Below are 20,384 nucleotides of genomic sequence, written 5' to 3'. Positions count from 1 at the left end.
AAGTGAGTTTACTAATAACTTAATCCTCTTATAGACAAGAATTGGAAGTAATTATTTTATCTGGGTAGTGTAGTGATAGTGTGCTACTCTGTGTGGGAAATTCAAGAATTTGCTCCTTGGGTCATACAAGATGTGGCATGTCGATGTTCCAGCAGTAGTGTTTTTAATGCTGTCAAATATATGTCTCTCTTATAGTTGACCAGACCTTGTGAAAATGTCAGAAGTTTTTAAAATTAACTATTTCTTCTCTTTCTGGAAGGTTATAGATGTTGTGAATGAAATAAAGTATGATTTATTGCAAGAGATAATGACTAAAAATGGGTAAAAAAAAGCAGTAGCTAACTACATTTAAAAATAGAGAGTTATTTATACCTGTAGTACAGTGAAAGCCTGTTGTGCTGACTGAATTTAACAAGCAGATCTGGAATTCATCCTTGATGCTGCTAATGACTGGAGGCATTATTGATATCGTAAACTAATTACTCATGTGATGAAGTTGCTTGTTGGAAGTTTTTGACTGCTTCATCACTGTGGCACCTCCTACAGGTTAATTCATTGAGCAGCACAGGTAAAACCTCCAGATGGAGGTCCTGCTCTCGTCATCCAGGCACAAAGAGTTGTACTGACAGCAGTAACTAAATCAAGATGAATATTTTCTTGAATTATTGATCGAATAGCTGGAGCTGTATCATGAACTAAATGGTTTGGGATGCATCTTTAGCAGTTCATGGTCGCTGCATGGGAAAACACATACACAGTAACTTTAAAAGGCAAAACAAAATGATTAACGGCCTTTCTTAGCTGAAAAACAGCCCCCAGATTAAATGAGGAAAAGTACAGCAGAAAACCTGTAGATTTAAAAAACCAAACAACAAACTTTTTGATAAGCAGGCAGGGAAGAAGGGTGCTGCAGAGAAATACCTGTTTGTATTCTTTCTGTGTATAAAATTCTCTTAATGCATTTGTTCTCAAATATCTCAGTACACACATTACAATTCAGAACATAAACAGCCTGTTTAATTAGATGATAAACTATTTCACTTAAAATTTATAGGGAAAAATACCATTTGTAAGATAGGCTAATAGCTATGGAATGAATACCAATGTGTCTTGTCTGCTTTTGCATTTGCTCTATTAATTCATGAAGTATAATATAAACCTCCGCATATTCTGTCCAAATCTAGGCCTTTGATATATTGGGCAGAACAAATATAAAATCCTTCTTAACATTATTAGTTTTACAAAAATATTTTAATTTTGTGGAATCCTTTGTGCAAGAATGGTTAATGTTTTGGGCTTTTTAATAGTAGTATAGCTGAAAAGCCTCATGAGACTAGTAAAACTGATGCTGCTTTTGTTCTTTACTTAAAGCTGGAAGTGTGTTGTAAATAGTCTGGTTTTCTCATCCAAGCTTAATATGCTGTTATCTAACAGGATGCATTAAGTGTTCTGTAACAACTGCAGAACTCATCAAGCAAATGGAAAGATTAGCCCTGAAATCAAGCTTCAAACTTTCATTTTCTCACAGTCAATAGGCAAGTAATGCATGCTGGATTTATAATGATATTGAGATTGACTGCTTAAATCCTTTTTAAAGTTCAAAGCTGGAAACAGATTGTGTGTACAAGCAATCCACTGTAGAGTTTCTAAGTAGGGCTTGTGATAAATAAGTGAAATTGGGTTTGACTGAAATGGCCCATCAGTTCCATAAGGGTTTAACAGGAAGATTTCAGGCTCAAAAAGACAGGGGTTTTGAAGAAGTATCAAGCATTGGTTTCACATCACCTGAGATTGCTGTGTGGAGTCTGTCACCTGGGAGATGTAAAGACAAGAGGCTCATTAAAAATGAGCAACACCAGAAGAATGATCTAGCTTGAAGTACACTTGTGTTCTTTAGCTTGAAGAGTTTAAAGGTGAAGATACATTTTAAAAACTCAACTGGCAGATAAGAAGAATGCTGTCAGGTTTCTCAATGAAATCCCTTTATATACGGATAAATAGGATATTACTGTTGTTTTTTGACAACAGCAAAGAAACCCACCAAAACTCAAGCTACCTCATCTCAGAATATCATGATAGTTGGATGAAGCTATAGCTAAACTCTCAGCTATCAAAATTTGATTTGATAAAACAGGTTGTCTTCGATCTTGCTATCTGATGAATTCAGAGGCAGTATTAACTGTCTGTGAAAGTTGTGGAAGCTGGGGAAGAAATGAGCCTTGGGGCTTACTTTGAGGATATCCTACACTTTACTAGCAATCCAGCCCTGGTATGTTAAAGTTTGCTGTGGGCCTATTTTCTTAGTGCTGACTTTCACCTACCCCAAGACTTTGAACTATTTTGCGCTGTTGTATTTAATTGACCTTAGAAAAACATAATGATACTGAAGTTCAAAATCAGAACTTTATTTGCTTCTTATTCTGATATAATCTGTGCTGTTAACAAGAACACAGGAAAGTTTTTTTTAAATATCACAGGCTTGATTATTCTGTGACAGCATGAGGATTTGTCGATGACTGCCCATTTACCTAATGTTGTGAAGGCAAGGAGTGAGCAAAGTGACTTTGACTTATGAAGTAGCATTGGTTTGTACAGTCAGAGCAAGTGTTCTTTACCTTAATCTGAATTGTAAATTTATGTGATGAATGTGTTGAAGCAACATAGTATTTTTTTTCGTAGTCTCATAGTATAAAATGTAGCTGAAATCTTATTTGTTTTATGAAAACTTGAATGACTTGGCACAACCACAGATGTAAGAACAGTGGCTGCTTACTGTGTTGCTTATTCTTGCCTTCATTTATATCCATTAATTCATGCACCCTTATTACAACATGGGGGAGATAATTGTAGACTACAATTTCTAATGAAGATGTTGGATTTTAGTAACTTTAAGTCACATGTGCTATTTCTTAAAGTTATTAAAAGTACCTTAGTGAAAATCATATTACTCTGATATCAGGAGCTTAATGGCCTTATGAGTTTAATGACTGGCAGTGGTGGTTGTGGAAAATGGGGTTTGACTGTCTTTTGTTAGGCTGTATATCCCCAGAGCCTAACAAAATGTATCATGGAAAGGATGGATGTATCGTGAATAGGTTTGTCCTCATGACAAACTGAAAATCTAATGCAGTTTTACTGAACGGATGTTAGAGAAATGATCTGTTGTGGCTTCATGATTACAGTCTTGATGCCTGTATGTTTCTTAGGTTACACTGTTTTAAATAAAGTGTTGGAGTGAACAGACCCTTTATTATGATGGGTTTTGGCTGCAAGGCATGTGTTTCAATCCCGTCCTCTCAGCTGGGGTGAAAAAAAAAGACTAAATATCCCCACCCTGCTTTTTCCTTCCTCCTGGATTGCATTTTATTTCATCTCAGATTTTCCCCATATGTTTTTTTTCTTTAATGTCATCTGTGCAATTTTATATTGTTTCCCACTTGTACAGTTGTATTTTTTCTAAAATGCCTTCCCCTGCTCTCTTCTCCCATTACCTTGCTGCTTCTGGAGCAGCTCTATGGTGATACATTTGATTTCTAGTGATACATGATGCTGGGGTACTCAGGTGAGGTGAAATGGGAAGGAGTAAGCAGTTCTTAGGATAAACAATTTAAAAAGTAGGATTAATATAAAGTACTGAAAGCAGACAGCTGCCTGCTTTCTGTTGTCTTTTGTTGAAATTTGCTAATCTCCAGCAGATCAGCACAACTACTTAGATCCTTTGTAAATACTATATTGAGAAATTAACGGTGAATGATTCTTGAGCTTACCCTTTGTCAGGGCAGCACTTCACGTAAGGAAACAATTTAGGATTTTGCCACTAGGCCTCAGTAGCTCTGTAGGCGTAAATGAAACAAGGAAAAAAGAGATCAAATTAATAATTGCTTAACATGTTTAGATGTTTTCTCTAATGCCAACTGCATGTGCTTGGGCAGGGGGGTTAGATCTTAAGGTCCTTTCCAACCCCAACCATTCTGTGATTCTATGTTTTGGTGATAGCTCTCCTCAGTGAACTGAAAGAAGTGAAGATAGAACTGCAATAAAATCCAAGTGAGGGAAGGATGGAGGCATTCTTCATAAAACTTAAATTGAGAGGGGCAGTTTCTCTTACCAGTGTAAGAAATTGTAAATAGATGTTGAGTGGAAAAGAGGAACCTGTGGTATGCATTTTGTCCCTCGGCTGTCAGAAGGGTGAAGTGCTGCAGGCTACTGCTTCAAAGTCAAAACTGGCTAATGTATGAATTACCGAGCTATCCTGAAAATTACCTTCTTTGGTTTCTTCCTTAGGAAAAGGTAAAGAAAACACTGTCTTGTGTTTCACTGTAGTTTTTCAAAACAGAAGTGTCATTTCAAATCCTTTAGAGCTACTGCATATTAATGTGTCAAAAGAAATCATGTCCAGTTGTTGCCTTCTGTATGTATTACTACAGTTTGTACATGTTTCCCACCCTTCCATTACAGGTCTACTAGTCTGCATTTCAAGTAAATAGGAAGAAATACCTCTCCCACATCTCTGTTTTGTATCATCTTTCTTTACCAACCAAGGTGATTGAATGCTTTTACATGTTTAATAAAGGGGTTTTGTGCACTCCTGGGTGGTATTTATGAAAATAAATTAAGATGAATCCTGTGATATAAACTATATGAAAGAGGAGTTTTTGTTTTTCTCAGGGGGCTTATTTCACTGCCAACGTATCTTTTGAATTTTTACTTCTTTTTTAAGTATGTGAAGAGAAGGTTCCTTTTGTTAGTTATGCGTGGGTCAGAGCTTAATGTCAAAATGTTTCAGGCAGTTTACACAAGAGATTTCTGCACTTTGAGGCATGGTTTCCTCATGTATTTGTGATAAACAAGATACAAAACATATAGGAAATCTGTCTTCTACTTACTCGCAACTGGCATGCCTGATGGATTTTTTTTAATACGCTGTATACATCTGTAAGTTAAATATATGTTGCAGTCTGGACTTCTAGTTGTTCTTGAAAAGTCATTCCAAAGTACTTATCATATGGAGATCATTATTTATTTATTTATTTATATATATATTTTTATAAGGCTTTCTTTCAAAAAATCTGTCATAACGATATTTATTACTTCTGTGAATTCCCTGATCTGGAGCCCAGTTTAAGCATTAAATTAATAAGGAACAATGGTATGGATACAAAAATATGAAAGCTGAACACCCTCCCCCCCCAAACAATGAAACAATCCAAACCAAAACCCCGCACAAACCACTAAAACCCCTTCAATCACTAATATTTATCCATAACAGTTATTTGTATAGGGAATTTCTCTTCAGCATTAACTAGGACTGGAAGACCAGCTAGTACTTTTAACCTTTTAACACCCATCTTGCTATTTTTCATTATTACTAAAGCATAAACTCTGATTTCTGCAAATATGCTTGTTGTAATAATACCTTTCAAAATAGGGTTTCCTAAATACATTTCTACATAATCCTCTACTTTATTGGATTTAACACTCTCAAATATTTCTTTTTGTAGATCTGTTCTAATTAATGATAACTGTAGTAGGGATATAATTTGTGTAAGTCAGCATACATGCGCAATTGCCCATATAAGCCATACTATACATTAAGAAAAGCTATCACTAATATTGTAAAATCAAACACCCTGGCATTAAAAAATGCCAGGAATAGGTTTGCTCACATAATAGTAACATGCACTCATTTTTCCTCATAAATATTCACTGGTATAAAAATGACACAAATGTATGGATATTATTTGTTTGCATGAGATGAACAATATTTATTTTAGGAACCTTTATTAATATCTTTTATCCTTGGTGAGTGGTATCTGTTCCTATATTTTGGTATCTAAAAGAAGTTTAAATACACATTTTCTGAGGAAACTGTTCCTTTTTTTCAGAGCTTTTCACTCTAGGAAACCAACTTTGAAACATTCTCAGTTCCTATTAGGCAAGCGTAATTTTTTTAAAAACATTCTATTTGCCTAAATGTGGGCAGGTTTCCAAGGGGGACTTACAACTAACAGGTATGTTTTCCATAAAATGCAACTTCACTTACAGTATCCTGTGTCACCAAAATTGAAACATTTTGGAGACATTTGTGTTGATTCAGTTCTGTCTGATGAGCAGAGGGAGAACAGACAGAACAATTGTAAATGTTTTATGAACACATAGTGAGCTTTTGAAGTCTCATAAATAACAGATTTTAATGTTTATCCAAAACTTTTTTTTTTCTGTATACTGTCATCACCTGCAATCCTTCTGAATTGGGTTCATGAATTCAGAACTAACATTCTCATACAACCTTTTCCATGTATCTTAGCACAGTTTCATATCATTTTCCATCTCTTACTCTCCCTTACAGCCAGAATTAATATCTGGCCTTTCTTAGTTGCAAAACACATCCTTCTACCTTAGCTGCTTCGCTCTGGCTCATAGGGTTTTCCAGATAGCTTTTTCATCTGCTACTTTTCTAAAGACCTTCCTGAGCACAACTGTGATCAGAGAAGTTCTTTAATTGTAAAATCAGTTTTATCTTGCTTGTCTCCCTCACCCCTACATATATGCAGACTTGACAAAAAGTAGACCCTGTTTTAAATTAGACCACCTTTATTCAGCACATGGTTTTTCCCACTGCCTGACCGGTAATCTGGATTACAGTATTATTTTACAGCTCTGGACACTTACCTCTAATATATCAAAAACTTGGTTTATTTTGAGAGAAAATAAATGTTCCACTTACTTTAAAACAGACTAACCACTGTTGAGAGCTCACTTGTAAAGCCTGGATAAGAATTGTTGGTGTGTGTGTCACAGCAGATATGTGGCTGCTCTGCGTGCACTTTGGAAGCACACAGGGAAGTGTTTCTTTCAATAGCTGTCTCTGAGCTAGCATGTCTGCAAAGTCCTTTTAGCATGTGATGCTGTAACACCTTTGAAATAGCAGGTAGAGCCTTTTTTCCTGAGATCCCAAACACAAAGCAGAATCCAGGCAGGCCATTATGTCCAGTTTCTAATCTGTTCCTTAAACTGTCCATTTATGTAGCTGTAGTTAGTTTACTTGAAGTTTTATTAGCTCATTTATTGATTTCAAAGAGTTAAACAATCTCTTATTAGGTGATTTCTGTTATCACCCTATCTTTAATGAAAGCTGTACAGCAGACCAGAGTCATTATACAGGTTTAGAGATAGCATTTTAATTTCTTTTTTACATCAAAAATTGTCCATTGATTCCCACTTTTGCTTTCTCTGTTAGCCAGTGTATAATTGAGAATGGCATTTTATTTTCTACATTATAACTTCTTATTTGCCCACAGGGGAGTAGTTTATTTTCTGATTTGATGGTTTGTCAGCTTAGGGGCTCAGGACCCTGTTTTCCTAATGCTTTGTTCCTTGGATTAGTTGTAATTGTCATGAAAGTGTCTAGATAGGGCCTTTGTATCAGTTCTAGTATGTACATATGTTCCCTGACAATGTTAGCATTGATACTCATAAGCATTAGAAGTTTTAGCCCTTGTACATTTGGCAGCATATTTTTTCTGGAAAGTACATACTGATCTGAGATCTTTGCAGGAAGTGGTATGCCCAGCTTAATTTGAACCTTGTTTTATGTCATTATTTTTTTTTAACCAGTCTTTGTCTTCTATTATCCTACTTTTTTATAAGGTATTCTTTGAGAATACTTCATAACAGGTGTCACAATCTGTAAGACAGAATACTTTTTCCGAAAAAGACTTTATTCACATTAGGAAAAATGTAGTGTATTCTTTATCCCATTTACTTTAATTGGTTGCTTTCATCTTAAATTATATTCCTCATTTAAGCTCATAAATTTTTCAAGATCTGAAGTAATTTAACCAAATAAAAATAGAAACACGCAAAAAGGACTACGTTCAGATGATGGCATAGTTATATTGAACTGGATTCATGATGGTTAAATGGATAACTGCACTTGAAAGAACCATAGGCTATAATAGATTTTGGTGTATCTTGTACATTTGTCAATTCGATTCCTCTTAGGAATCCAAAAATATCTACAAAATGCAGCAGAAGCCAAAGAATCTTAATGGGATACGTATCTCCTGTTTTACTTATAAATATTTCAGCACAGAATTCATCCTTTAAAATACATTTTGGCTATCCAAACTGTAATGCAAGTATAATAGTCAGGGAATTTACTTGATTAAACTATATAGCAGACAGTGTGTATTTTGATTGTAATTTATAAATTCCAATAGCAAAAATGGGCAGAATTTCTCAGGTGCGCTAGTTGATTATAATCAGCTGCCTATATTGGCAAAGTGCTGTGGAAGAGGGCAGGAGGGCTTGAGTAGATGTGAATGTAGGGCTTTGTCAAATGTCATGACCTGTTTCTAGAGAACTTCATCTTATTTGTGATACAGTCAGATGTGAGAGTCTGAAGTCTGGGGAGCAGGCATAAGCCATTAGAACAGTTGATGACTCGTCTTTTTTTTGTTCCAGTAAGATGTTCTGTATTATTTGTCCAGTCGATAAACTCACCTAGAGTTCTAACACTTATATGTGCCGTGTATGCTATTTTAATCTACAAAAGACTTGCCAGAAAGCCACGGCTGGGCAAAGCCTTCGTTAGTATTCATCTTAGTGGCTGGCTATAGAAAGAAAAATGGCTTGGGAACTGTTCTGTTAGAGATCATCTGTGAATTGGTTAATACTTGGTACAGTTTGGTTATTAATTGTGGATGGAAATGACTTAGGAATGGAAGGAATTTGAAAGTTCCTTTTGTAGCAGATGTAAAGGTTAGATATTCACTTTGGAGAAGTTATAGTAAATTCACAGAGGTTTGAAGGATGTCAATGGCAAAAATAAAAGAAAAAATAAATCCTGACAGTGATTTAGCTATAGACTCGCAACAGAAATGAAGAAAAACAAGCAATAAGAAACAGTCCTGCTTTGACAGAAAAATGGTCTAGACAAGTAGAACTGTCATTCTATTTATCCATGTTTTTGACATCTTCCTAACTAGTGAGAAAGCGATAACGCTTTATTAACCATGTAAAATCACAAACTCTTTCCTTTTTTTCCAGTATTGGACATTTTGCAGTATTTGGCTGAACTTATGTGTTTGAGCAAGAAAACACCTTAAATTATTTTATGTTATATTATTGCTAGAGATATGTATGATATAATGAGGTATGGGAGCCATTCCATACATTCATCAGTCCTGTGTTTGAATATAAACCTTTATTTATGCCAGGTTTTATTTTGATGTATATTTTTTGCAGTGTACAATGTAATCAAGCTTGGCATAGCTTGATATTTAAATTTATTTCTTAGTATCATTTGCAATACCTTTGCAAGGGAACTACCTTTTGCTTTACCTGTGGTTTGGGCTTTTTTCTTTTTAGAAAACTACCCACATTTTGTCTTCTGCTTATTTATAAGGTATTCTGTATTGCCATTTATAAACTTCTAGGAAAATTTAGATTTTTTAAAGTCTTTTTTAAAGTTAGATTTTGTCTGTTTCCCATTTTAATACAGCTTGGCAAGGCTAATCCTACTGTGCCTATGGACAGATAGCAAAGATGATAAATAGCCCTAAAGTTTACTTTTGTTTGGACAGCTGCAGCATTTACTTTAATATGGACAGGAATATCTGTGACTAGGGTTATATTTGTTTTCCTGAATAGGAAAGATGTCATTCTTCACTGGAGTGAAACATCAAACATCGAAGAAAACTGAGTTTTGTAACCCTGTGTTAGTCTCCTGTTAAAAAAGAACAGTGTGAAAAAGCTAGAAAAGTTTTCTCTGTACCAGAGGAACAAAGCAAAGCTTTTCCATTTTCTTGTGGATAATGTTAAATTCCATTCTTCTAAATCTGTGACGTTAGATTTTTCCCTGTCCCAGCTTTGGATAGTGTGAGCTTTTATAACATGTTACTCTTTTCTAAATTATTTAGGAGAAAGTGGGGGAAAGAGAGAATATAATATTGCTTTCTTTCAGAGAGTTTGAGGCTACATGTAGATTGGCATTTTGAGGTAGATGTGCTGTATTGTACTAGAGGCACTGACCCCACTAACACTCAGGCTGGTACCTGTTTGTAGCACAGTGCGCCTGGAAGCATGTAGGCCTCCCCTTACTCAGAAACCAGGATGCTCCCTACCCTCACAGTTTTCTTCTAAAATATTCTCGGGTATGGAGTAGTTTGTTTCTCCTGAAGAGTGCTAATCCGTCAGTCTTGTATTGTTCTGAGTTCTACTGCTTTTTATTTTGCTGGCTTGTTTTTGATACCTGATGATTGTGTCATAGGAGAAAAATTGTGTGCAGTTCTAAATCTGCTCCTTTACACTTGAGATTTTGTTTTCATGACAAGAAGGTTTTACACCCTCTCCGAAAGTGATGATTAATAAATATATAATAATTTGCATTGAGACATCTAGAAGTTAACGCAGACTGCTACCTGCATGCCTTGTTTAGTTTTTATCTTTGTGTTTATTTTACAGGATGCTGTACTTTCGATGAGCCTCTCAGTTCCTGTGGCTATAGTCAGTCAGATGATGATGATCTTAACTGGGATCAGGTTAACGCACCGCTAAAGCCCTCGTCAGGTCAAGGGATGCCATCTGGTTGGTCATTTATTTTGCTTTTTTTCTCCTTGACATTATTGTATGTGTTTATTCAGCATTTCTTGACCATTATGGTTAGATTTAGACAAAGTAGCATTCTGTTTAATTGCAGTACTCAGATCTTACAAAGTGATTTTTGTGAGGTGTGTTTTGGAAATCAAAGGTTTTCTTTTGTGGCATGGGGAATGTAAAGGTTCGAAAGTAGAAATAGAGCCTTGATGTCATCAGGGAAGGCAGAAAGAAAACAGAACAATGGCATGAAAGTGAATACGAAGTAGTACTAGAAAGAGGCAAACAGAACTACTCAATAAGACTCAAAGGAAGGAAAAAGAGTAAGAGATAAAACAAAGATGGCCTTAGGCATTTTCACTGAAAAAGATATTAATCAAAATCTGTTCTGAAAAGAAATGGAGGGTGAAAAAGAGTTATGAAAAAGGAGAAGAGAGTTATCCTGAAACAAACGCCCTCAATGATACTATGCTTGTGCTTAAAAAGCAGTTGTGAAACTATTATTTAATGCACTTGATGAACTGCATGCAGTTGGACCTAATTTCATAGCAACAACCCTTGTATCCTGCTGAGCTATAAACTTGCTCTGGTAATACAGTCATTTGTTTACCCTTTCACCCACACAAATATGCAAAATCTGACCATTGGTTGTAAAATATTCACTAGCCTAAAATATATCAATCATTCTTTTTTTGTATTTTTACCCAGGCATGTTAAGAGTTCCCACAGGTACTGATCTCCATCTCCTGGGGAAAGCAGCATCTTCTTTGGCCTTTAAAAACAGCCTTCTGTAACTTGTCACCTAGAAGTAGCCAAAACAAAAAGACCACTTTATAAAATCACTGGGTTTATCATCACAGGACGAATTCTACATTAGCCTCATAATTTAGTATAAATATATCCAGATCACTTAAAAGCATTGCAGATGAATATCCTGGTGTTTCATATCCATTTAAATTATATTTTTAAAGCACTCATAATGTACTTCGGTAATTTTGTACAATCTCTTTTACAGTTATCCTTCTCAAGTAAATGTTCCTCTGTTATTTTTGTATAAGGGAATTAGGAGATGAACACTATGAATCTTCAGAAGTGACTGTATAAACAAAGCCAGAATGTGTGCAGTCATCACTAATAGACTAATAAATGCGCTAAAGTACAATACAAATTAATCAGCCCTAGATATCATTCACTTTTGAAAATGCTCACTATAGATATACCCGTGTTGCTGTGTGTTGTGGACAATATCACATTTGAGGTTGATGGTTGAAGAGAAGGGCCTTTTCCTTCAGCACCTCATTTCCCCTGGCAAAGTTAGGAATCGCAAATTTGAGATGAATGTTCAGTTTGAGTCTTGGTGCTTGGATTGTTGTGCTTGTTTGAGTTCATCATTCCAGATAAAGGAAGTTCGCGCAAATTCCTTTTTAAATTGGATCTTGTCCAGTGGTTTTGGCATACGCTGCTAAAAAAATTCTGCACTTTTTCAGTAGTGCTTAATATTGTTTCTCAAGTTGGAGCTAATACACGTAGTTTATCAAACATTTTGGCTTGCAGTACGAGTTATACATTTTTTTCTCAGTCATGCCACTGGAAATTCATTTTCTACTGCAAACTTCATTCATTACTCTTCCCACTTGTGTTTTGTGAAAGCTATTGTTGGTATATGTTGTTCAGTCTTCTTGGCAGATAGAAGAGGTTCAAATCTGTGTTCTTTTCTGTGGTGTGAGCATAGGCTTGAAGAGTTTTTGGTTTGTTTTGTTTTCCCAGGGCCAAGAGTCTGGACTAGGGACTGGTAGTTTTATGGAGGGAGAATGATATAGTTGTAATTTCATTTATCAGATGTCATACAACTTGTTTGTTACTTGTCTTCCTGCCTTTTTATCAGAAGACTAAAATAATGTTGTGATGGTCAACTAAGAAGATATTAAATTTGGTAACAAATTATATTTAGAGTTTAGGGAGCTTTATTTCTGCCCATAAAGGAAGTGAAATATGCTTTGGGAGTCTTGGGTCATAAGATGAATGAGTTAATCTGAGGAGGGTTTGGATATTGGTGCCTTAAAAGGTCAAAGACCCCTTTGAGAGGGAAGTAAATGCTCATTTTTTGCAAATGAGAAGTGCTATGTCTAAAGGCACGATTCAGTCAAGTGGTGTCTAATTTTTCCTCATAATTTCATCTAGACAGTTTTTTCCTGTTCTTGTTCAAATCATCTTAACGATTTTAATTAGTTTTCAGTTAGCCTTAGCCAGAGGGTTATGTGATACACTTAAAAAATGATTGCAAGTAGTTTCTCAGCAGTTTCTGAGCTACATATTTTAGAATAAGTAAATTCAGACGATAATGAATAGAACATCTTAGATTAATGGTTTGTGGGGAATTCTTGGCTTGAAAGCAAAATACTTTATGCAATGATGTTGTAATACTAGACTGAAACAAGAATTCCCAGTTCAGTAGTCCCTTGTCAGTAGAAAACACTAATGCACATAACATTCCTAATATCAGGCAGTATGCTCCAGTGAGTGAGTTGATGTCAATATGTAATATTTTGTATAATTTGGTGGCAGTCAGGGGGAAGCACACTAGTTATGGCATTTGATTTCTTTTAATCCACGTGAGATATGAGAGCGTAGCTGTACTTCGGATAGATAAATATTTTGGCTTGATGTGTTATTTCAGGGGGACAAAAGAAATGTCATATAACATTTAGGCTTGTGTGTGCACGTGTTCATGTACACCCTATATTTTAAATGTTTGTGAGAATTAATAGTTTTTTTTGTGACATCTAGCTTCAGATGAAAATTGGTAAGTTGTATCAAAGATGATAATAAAATGTTTCTAGAAGTGTTTCTTACAATGGACTTTAATCTGTGTTGAACTGGAAATAGAAATTTAGTGATATTAAAGTAAGTAGCATTATAGCACTCTAATTTTATTGATAAATATAAGCATCACTTTTAATGAGTCACTACTAACCTAAAACTGTGTTAAACAGATCCAAAAAGCAATGTGACATGTGTATTTCTGTGTGTATTTGTACACACAGAGTGTACAAATGTGAGTGTTTAATGCACTTCTGTTTCAAGTGACCTGTGAGACAGATGGAGTAAATGCTGTACGAAGAGTGGCTCTTCCCTTTTCTCAGCCTCTTTCTCCTTGTTTTTCTGTTCCAAGAATGTATGTTTATAATATAGTTCTAAACTATGATTTGCAGTGTTCTATAGAACAGAGCAGTTTGATATTAATGTATATATATAATACATGTTTACAATTACAAATAGCTGTAGACCCTCTAGCTGTAGCCCAATAAAGATGTCTTCAGAAAAATAATGCCCAAACATTAGATTACTCCATTGACAATTGGTTGGCACTGGGGCTGCACTGGTGGTTTTTGTGAGAGAGGACCAGGGGCTGCCTCATATTGGACCCATCGAATTCCAGCTGTCTCCAGTAAGCCAACCTAAGGGCACAGCTGAGCTGTGGCACCTCTGGGATAGGATGTTTAAGAAAGGCTAGAAAATGCTGGGCAGCAGCTGTGGGAGGGACCACAGAGAAAAAAGTGAGAGGAACAGCCCTGTGGACACCCACATCAGTGCAGAAGGAGGGGAGAAGGTGCTCCAGGTACCAGGTTCCCCTGCAGCCTGTGATGCAGACCATTGGGAAGCAGTGACGTGGTTTAAGCCTAGCCGATAACCACACAGCCTCTCGCTCACTCCCCACTCTTCTTCCCCTCCCAGCTCCCAAAGGGGTGGGGAGGAGAACTGAAAGAATGTAACTCCCACATGTTGAGGTAAGAGCAGTCCAGTAACTAAGGTATAACACAAATCACTACTGCTACCACCAATGATAATAATGATAAAGGAAATAACAAGGAAAGAGAATACAACCGCTCACCACTCGCCAACAGATACCCAGCCTGACCTGAGCAGCGATCTAGCCCTTCCCCCCAGTTTGTATACTGGGGCATATATAATGCTGTGCCCCTGCAGCCCATGGAGGTCCATGGTGGAACAAATCTCCACCTGCAGCCAAGGGATGACCCCATACTGCAGCAGGTAGACGTGCCCAGAAGGAAGCTGTAGCCTATGGAGAGCCCACACTGGAGCAGGCTCCTGACAGAAGTGGCGAGTGTCCTGTCTTTATCTTGACCCACGAGATTTTTCATCTCATCTTCTCCCTCTATCCTGTTAAAAAGGGAAAGTTGAAGAGGGGCTAGGTGGGTGTCTGACAGCCAGGCAAGGTCAGCCCACTAGTAAAGGCTTACTCAGTCCAATTAAACACTTGGATGCCATGGTTGTCTTTTTAATGACATTTTTTATGAGTGTGGACTGTAGCACCATTCCTTGTTTACGCCACATTGATGGCATCTTCAGTTTTGGCTTCCTTTTAGAAAATAGCAAATTTAGGATACAACAATTTATGCCAAGTTCTTGCAGATTTATGTCCCATGGGTATCTACAAACTACTTCCATTTGAAATGTATTTGCAAAGATCCTGTTCCAAAACAGCTGCTTTTACATTATTATTTTTTTTTAATTTCCCCTCCTGTACTGCATCAAATATGAACTATTTATCTCAGTTTCTTGTCTGCTGCCTCCTTAGTTATTGCATACTAGCATAAGTGGTGTTATACCAGGTTTTCTTTCGGCTCTATTATGACGGCAGTTTTCACCATCTAATTGGTAAACTGTGGGAGAGACCTCTATGATTTCCAACATGTCGCTTCACCACTGAAAGCTGCTCCCTGTACATACATATGATGCTTTCTCATTGTTTTTAAACTTCCTTTTGTTGTTATGTCTATGAGGAAAAAAAAAAAAAAGCTGTGCTTAAGTCCTTTTGTGCTGTTCTGATCAGTACTGTTTCCTCATTCATTTGTTCCATTTTGTGTTTGCCTAGCAGTTCTTGTTTAGGGCTCTAAGGTCCTGTTATACTGCAAATAAGCATAAACAGTCTTCTGGAGCTTCCTGCATTTCTAATTTGATTTTCACTTGATCTCCAAAGTAGAAGATCGGTTGCTCTTTTTCTTCCTCTGGCCTATGCCAGCTTTACCCTGATTCCATAGTCTCATTTATGCTCATGTACCATCCAGCTCATTGTGGCCTGTCCACAATTTGGTGGTGTGGTGTTCCCACAGAGTACTCTGGTACATCACATTAAAGCTCAAAACTATTGCTTATTCTTAGATGTTTATGGGATGGAATGCAGGCTAAGTGTGTGACACTGCAGTAGCGAAGCCATCTCTCTGACACCTGGCAGTGTGTCCTCTAAGAGAAGAACAGAATTACTGAGAGCAACAGAAGTGTTGGTTGGATTAAAGGGGGGAGAGGAGGGAGGTAAAAGATGAAGAAGTGTGTAAAAATATGTATATGGGCACATGCACGCATACATATGAATGTCAGTTTACTGCTTTGAGAGCAGCTGTCATACAAACAAGCAGTGAAGAGAATGCAGGGTCAGAGCTCTGAAACAGTGAGTTTGGTAGGATCTGAAGTAGTCTGGAGGATGAGTAGGGTGAGAGTTGAGAAAACTCAGATGATGGAAAAAAACCAAAACAAACCAACCGCAGATAAGTATGCAAACTTAAACCAGAATTTTTGAGATATTTGAGGGCATAGTGTCAGTTACGGCTACAGTGTGTCATCACAGACAGAGATGCAATTAGAATTTTAGAGCTTACAGTAAGAAATTAAAAGATTGTAAAGTGCCTGCTGAATTTGTCGTTTGCTAGATATGTTTTCTGTTCCTGTCCATGTGTTTTTTTACTAAACACTGTGTTCAGTTGTGTAAAATCTTTCTGCAATGTTTCAGAGTTCCACTTGATTTCTGAAGGACAGTAACATCATTTTTCTTCGATGCAGAGGTTGGTTTGATAGCACTGAAGGGATGTCACTGCATTTGCAATGAGTCACTGGCATCAGCTTTCTATTCATTTTAGAATTGTTCAAAACCAATTACAAATCAAATCTTCACAGGCTGCCATTCAGTGCATTGAAAGGATATTTTCAGCAATGAAGACTTCTGTGTTTGATGTGGTGCTGATCAAAGCCAAGATGAAGATTCTGTTTGTGCTATTCAAGGTGATAATATGCGATTTTCATGGCTATATGTAATTTTTTGAATGGCCTACTATCGTTATTTGTATCCTGAATATCTACTGTTGCTTTAAATATTTAGTAATATCTGTGCAGTGTCTGCAGAAAATGCATATAATGCTTATATTATTGTTTAAAATGGCCTTTTGATACCTAGTTAGCAGACGTGTAGCTAGGAGGTATTCCATAGACCAAGCTACTGATTTAAAGGAGTATTTAAGATTATAGGCTGTGAAGTAGTTGTGTGAAAAATGTACCTTGTTGTTTTATTGTGCGTGGAAGAGTTGTGATCCATTTTAAAGACAGATAAAGAGATCAGTTGGCAAGTCTGTGTTAAAGCCAGCTACAGTGTCTCACCATGTGAAGTTATAGTGCTGTCACTTTCCATTGTGATGAGTATTTTCTCATTAAGTGTATTTTAGCACTGCACTATGTGTTTATCCTGTGTTAGCAGGGATGCTTTTCTTCTGTTTGGATTCAGACAGAAGAGAATTAAATGTTTCTTATTCAATGCTGTTTCTCCCAGATTAAATAGCTGCATTTTTAATTTGTGAGAATACTCTTAAGAGATAAAGTACTACCAAGGTGTGGGTGTTGTTCACTGTGTCACTGTGTTCAAGTTACATTTTTTCATAGAATTTTCTAGACCTAGAACACCAGCATGTTTAGCATTTTATTGCTCTTCCAGGTAATAGCTGCAGACGTTAAGGATATGCCTGTTTTGCAAGCAGCTCCAGCTTGTGTTGACATATTCAAGCCAGTTTCCAATTAACTGCCTAAGCTAATATCAGTTGCTGCTAATATGGAGCAACGTGAAGGTCAGCCTGAGCAAGCCACCTGAGTATGGACCCAGCTAGCTTTGTGCTGCCATGGCTACAGTCCAAGCACTAAAGGGGTTAGCTGCTTTAAAAACATACCTGAAGGCTTTAGTGAATAGTATGCTTAACAGATTTGTTCAACTACCAAAGGTAATGCCACCAGCTATGTCTGAAGTATTACTTGTTGTGGTAACTTATGGGAATCTTGAGGTCTTTTTTGTAACTTCTGACCTGACTTACAGATTTCAGCACCTGACACAAATACTGGGCTTATTACAAATGTCAAGCCTCCAGTATTCTTGCAAAGGAAAGTAGAAGATTAATCTGAATCAATGATGGACAATGGTCCTAGCTTGCTTAATAGGCCATCTAGACAAGTTATTTGAATGCATTTTGTCTACAAACCTAATAGTTGCAGACATAATAGTTGTGTTGATATGGTAATGTATTATTTAATCTTTTGTTATAGATGTTCTCTACATATGATTTATTTTATACTTTTTTCTTCTTTTGTAGGAAAAATATTTTGAATATAGGCAGTGTGATTTATGAAGTAATGTCCAGTGTAGATGACTGACATTCAGATTTGCATTTGAAGCAGTGGGCTTTCTTTAGCATTTATAAATGTAACTTAACAGGAGGAGAACAGTTGTCCTGTTTTCTTACACATCCCAGCAGCCCTCTGATGCTTGCAAAAATGCAGAATACGTTGCACGCTAGAATCTATCAGTAGTTGATAAGGATTTGTTAAAGGTGTTTGACTGGAAAATTATATGATAAATTATGTTTGAGGAACTCTCATGTAGAAGACAAAGTCTGTGAGAGGTCTGGGAATTCACATTTCATTAACCCAAAGTATTCTCAAAGCAACCTGGAAGATAAAATTGACTGCTGAGGGTGTTTCTATGTAACACTGTGTAGTGCCACACAGTGCTAAGCAGGCCCTCTAGCCTAACTCATTTAACTTGCTGTGATTACATATTTCCTGCTGACGTATATAACACCTGCCATCATATATGCTGAAAAAGTTAACATAATAAGCTAGACACTGGAGCTGGGTTTGAAATGGATTTCTTGACAACAAAAATATTTAGGACTGCAAAATTTTACTGTTATGCATTGGAAACCCAGTCTTCCTCCCATCTTCCACCCATAGCGCCAGACACTGTCTTGCTGGTTAAGTGCATCAGAATCTTGTTTCAGATTTCCCTGCTAAATTAAAAGTAAAGTACACGGAATAACTGGGATTTTTTTTGGTGTGGGTTTTTTTTTGAAATATTTTTGGCGTGTTCATGAGGAGTTATTTTGGATGAGGTAGGATTATCCCAGTTGGAGAGAAGGAAAGTGAGGTAGGCAAATCCCAGTAGGAGGGAGGGAAAGTGCTTTGTGTTGTGCAGCCAGTAAATAACGGCTAAAGTATTTTATCAGGGACTCAGGACAGCTACCTTTGCATTACCTTCTGGTGATATTTGCCTGGAAAAGAAAAAATCAGTTATTTCTTGTGTAGGCTCTTGGTTCAGAAAACACCACACAGAATGTAAATTTTCTTTCCTGGGGATATGCCTGAGACATGTAAATGTACCCCAGGAAGCTTTAATCTAGGCAGTTAGGGATCTCATGGTAATAAATGAAATAGCACATCCTGTAGTCCCTAGGTACTCAGTTCTGAAGACTGTTACTGTACATTCCCTGCCCTGGGTAAAAGCACTGCAGTTTCTGCTCCAGTTTCAGCAGACTTGTCTTAAGTAACAATATGAATTTTTGTGCTTGTTTGCCTACCTATTTTCTTCTGTTGGAGAATGAAGACACTTAGCCAGTTTGAGGAAAAATTGTGACCAGTAAAAAGCCTGTGGGGACTGTGAGTAAACAGCAAGTCTGATGATGTGCCTGTAGGAGCTGCACTCACTGCATTACAAGATCAGGAGGAAGAGAAACAATCAGAGTATTCCTAAATAAGCTTTTTCTTGTTTAGTAATTAATCTACTGGAAAAAAAAAGCCTCTTAATTTCTTGCAGTCTTCAGGGCTTTTCTTTCAGTCTCATGGTTATCCCATTAGATTTCTTCTCATCCATCCTGCCCTTTAGAAACTAATAAAGAGTGGATCAAAACCTTTCCTTGCATTATAGGCTTTAAAGTATGTAACGTGACTGCCTCCATTTGAGGGCCTAAGACGGTTATTTCCTGAGTTAGAAGTTTATCTTTTAAGACAGTTCTTTTATAGGACAAGATCATAGTCACAGTTAAAATGCCAGTGAGCGGCAGATGGACTCTATCATTCCTCTTTAGGAGCACAAACGTTATGATTCCTCAGGGAATCATTTTCTTGGCATATTATTTTAAGGATTTTTGCTGAAATTAAAGAGGGAATTCTTGTCTCAATTAGATTTATGGGAGATTTTTTTCATCCCTTCTTACAGCACTTAATTTGTTGGCAGGCATTGATGACTGATAGTATATTAATGTCTCGAGCTGTGACTATAGTTAGAGCAGCCAAAAAGTCATTGATTTGAGTGATTTGAGGCAGAGGTCATTAAATGCTGCATCAGAAAGCTATTTGGCAAACCTGTCATTCAGGGAGTACTTGTTCTTTGGGTTGAGTTTGAAATTGCTCTGAAGTACAAGATAGTGATAAAGAAAGCTTCTTCCTCATTAGTGTCTAAAATGAGGCCCATATTCTGACCAAACCCATCTTTTGATCACAATTTAAGAGCAATGTATTTTTAGCATCTCCTTTTGTCTTCCTCCTTTTACCAGAGAATTATCTGGTTTAAATTACTCTATTAACCTTAATCAAGCCTTGTAGGAAATACTCTGCGTAGTATTTTAAAATCTGATGCACAGTACAAGTGTACTGGATAATGTGCACAAGCAACA

At 36.7% G+C, this 20,384-nt stretch overlaps 1 protein-coding gene across 12 annotated transcripts in view; it reads left to right on the top strand.

The window, feature by feature from the left end:
• The window catches only part of PTPRM (protein tyrosine phosphatase receptor type M), a 464,510-nt gene that overhangs the window by 99,787 nt on the left and 344,339 nt on the right, over positions 1 to 20,384 (top strand). For all 12 annotated transcript variants that reach the window (XM_061356322.1, XM_061356320.1, XM_061356317.1 and 9 more), the window contains one exon: positions 10,468 to 10,590. In XM_061356322.1, coding sequence (XP_061212306.1) covers positions 10,468 to 10,590 — 123 coding nt within the window. Of the gene's footprint in view, positions 1 to 10,467; positions 10,591 to 20,384 lie in introns of those variants that run through there.

The sequence above is a fragment of the Neopsephotus bourkii genome, unplaced genomic scaffold (assembly GCF_033783945.1).
Source record: "Neopsephotus bourkii isolate Nb327-2 ecotype Australia unplaced genomic scaffold, CSIRO-AGI_Nbou_v1 NB_846, whole genome shotgun sequence".
Taxonomy (NCBI): Eukaryota; Metazoa; Chordata; class Aves; order Psittaciformes; family Psittacidae; genus Neopsephotus; species Neopsephotus bourkii.
The sequence above is the reverse complement of the archived record's forward strand: the minus strand, read 5'-3'. Positions and strand labels throughout refer to the sequence as shown.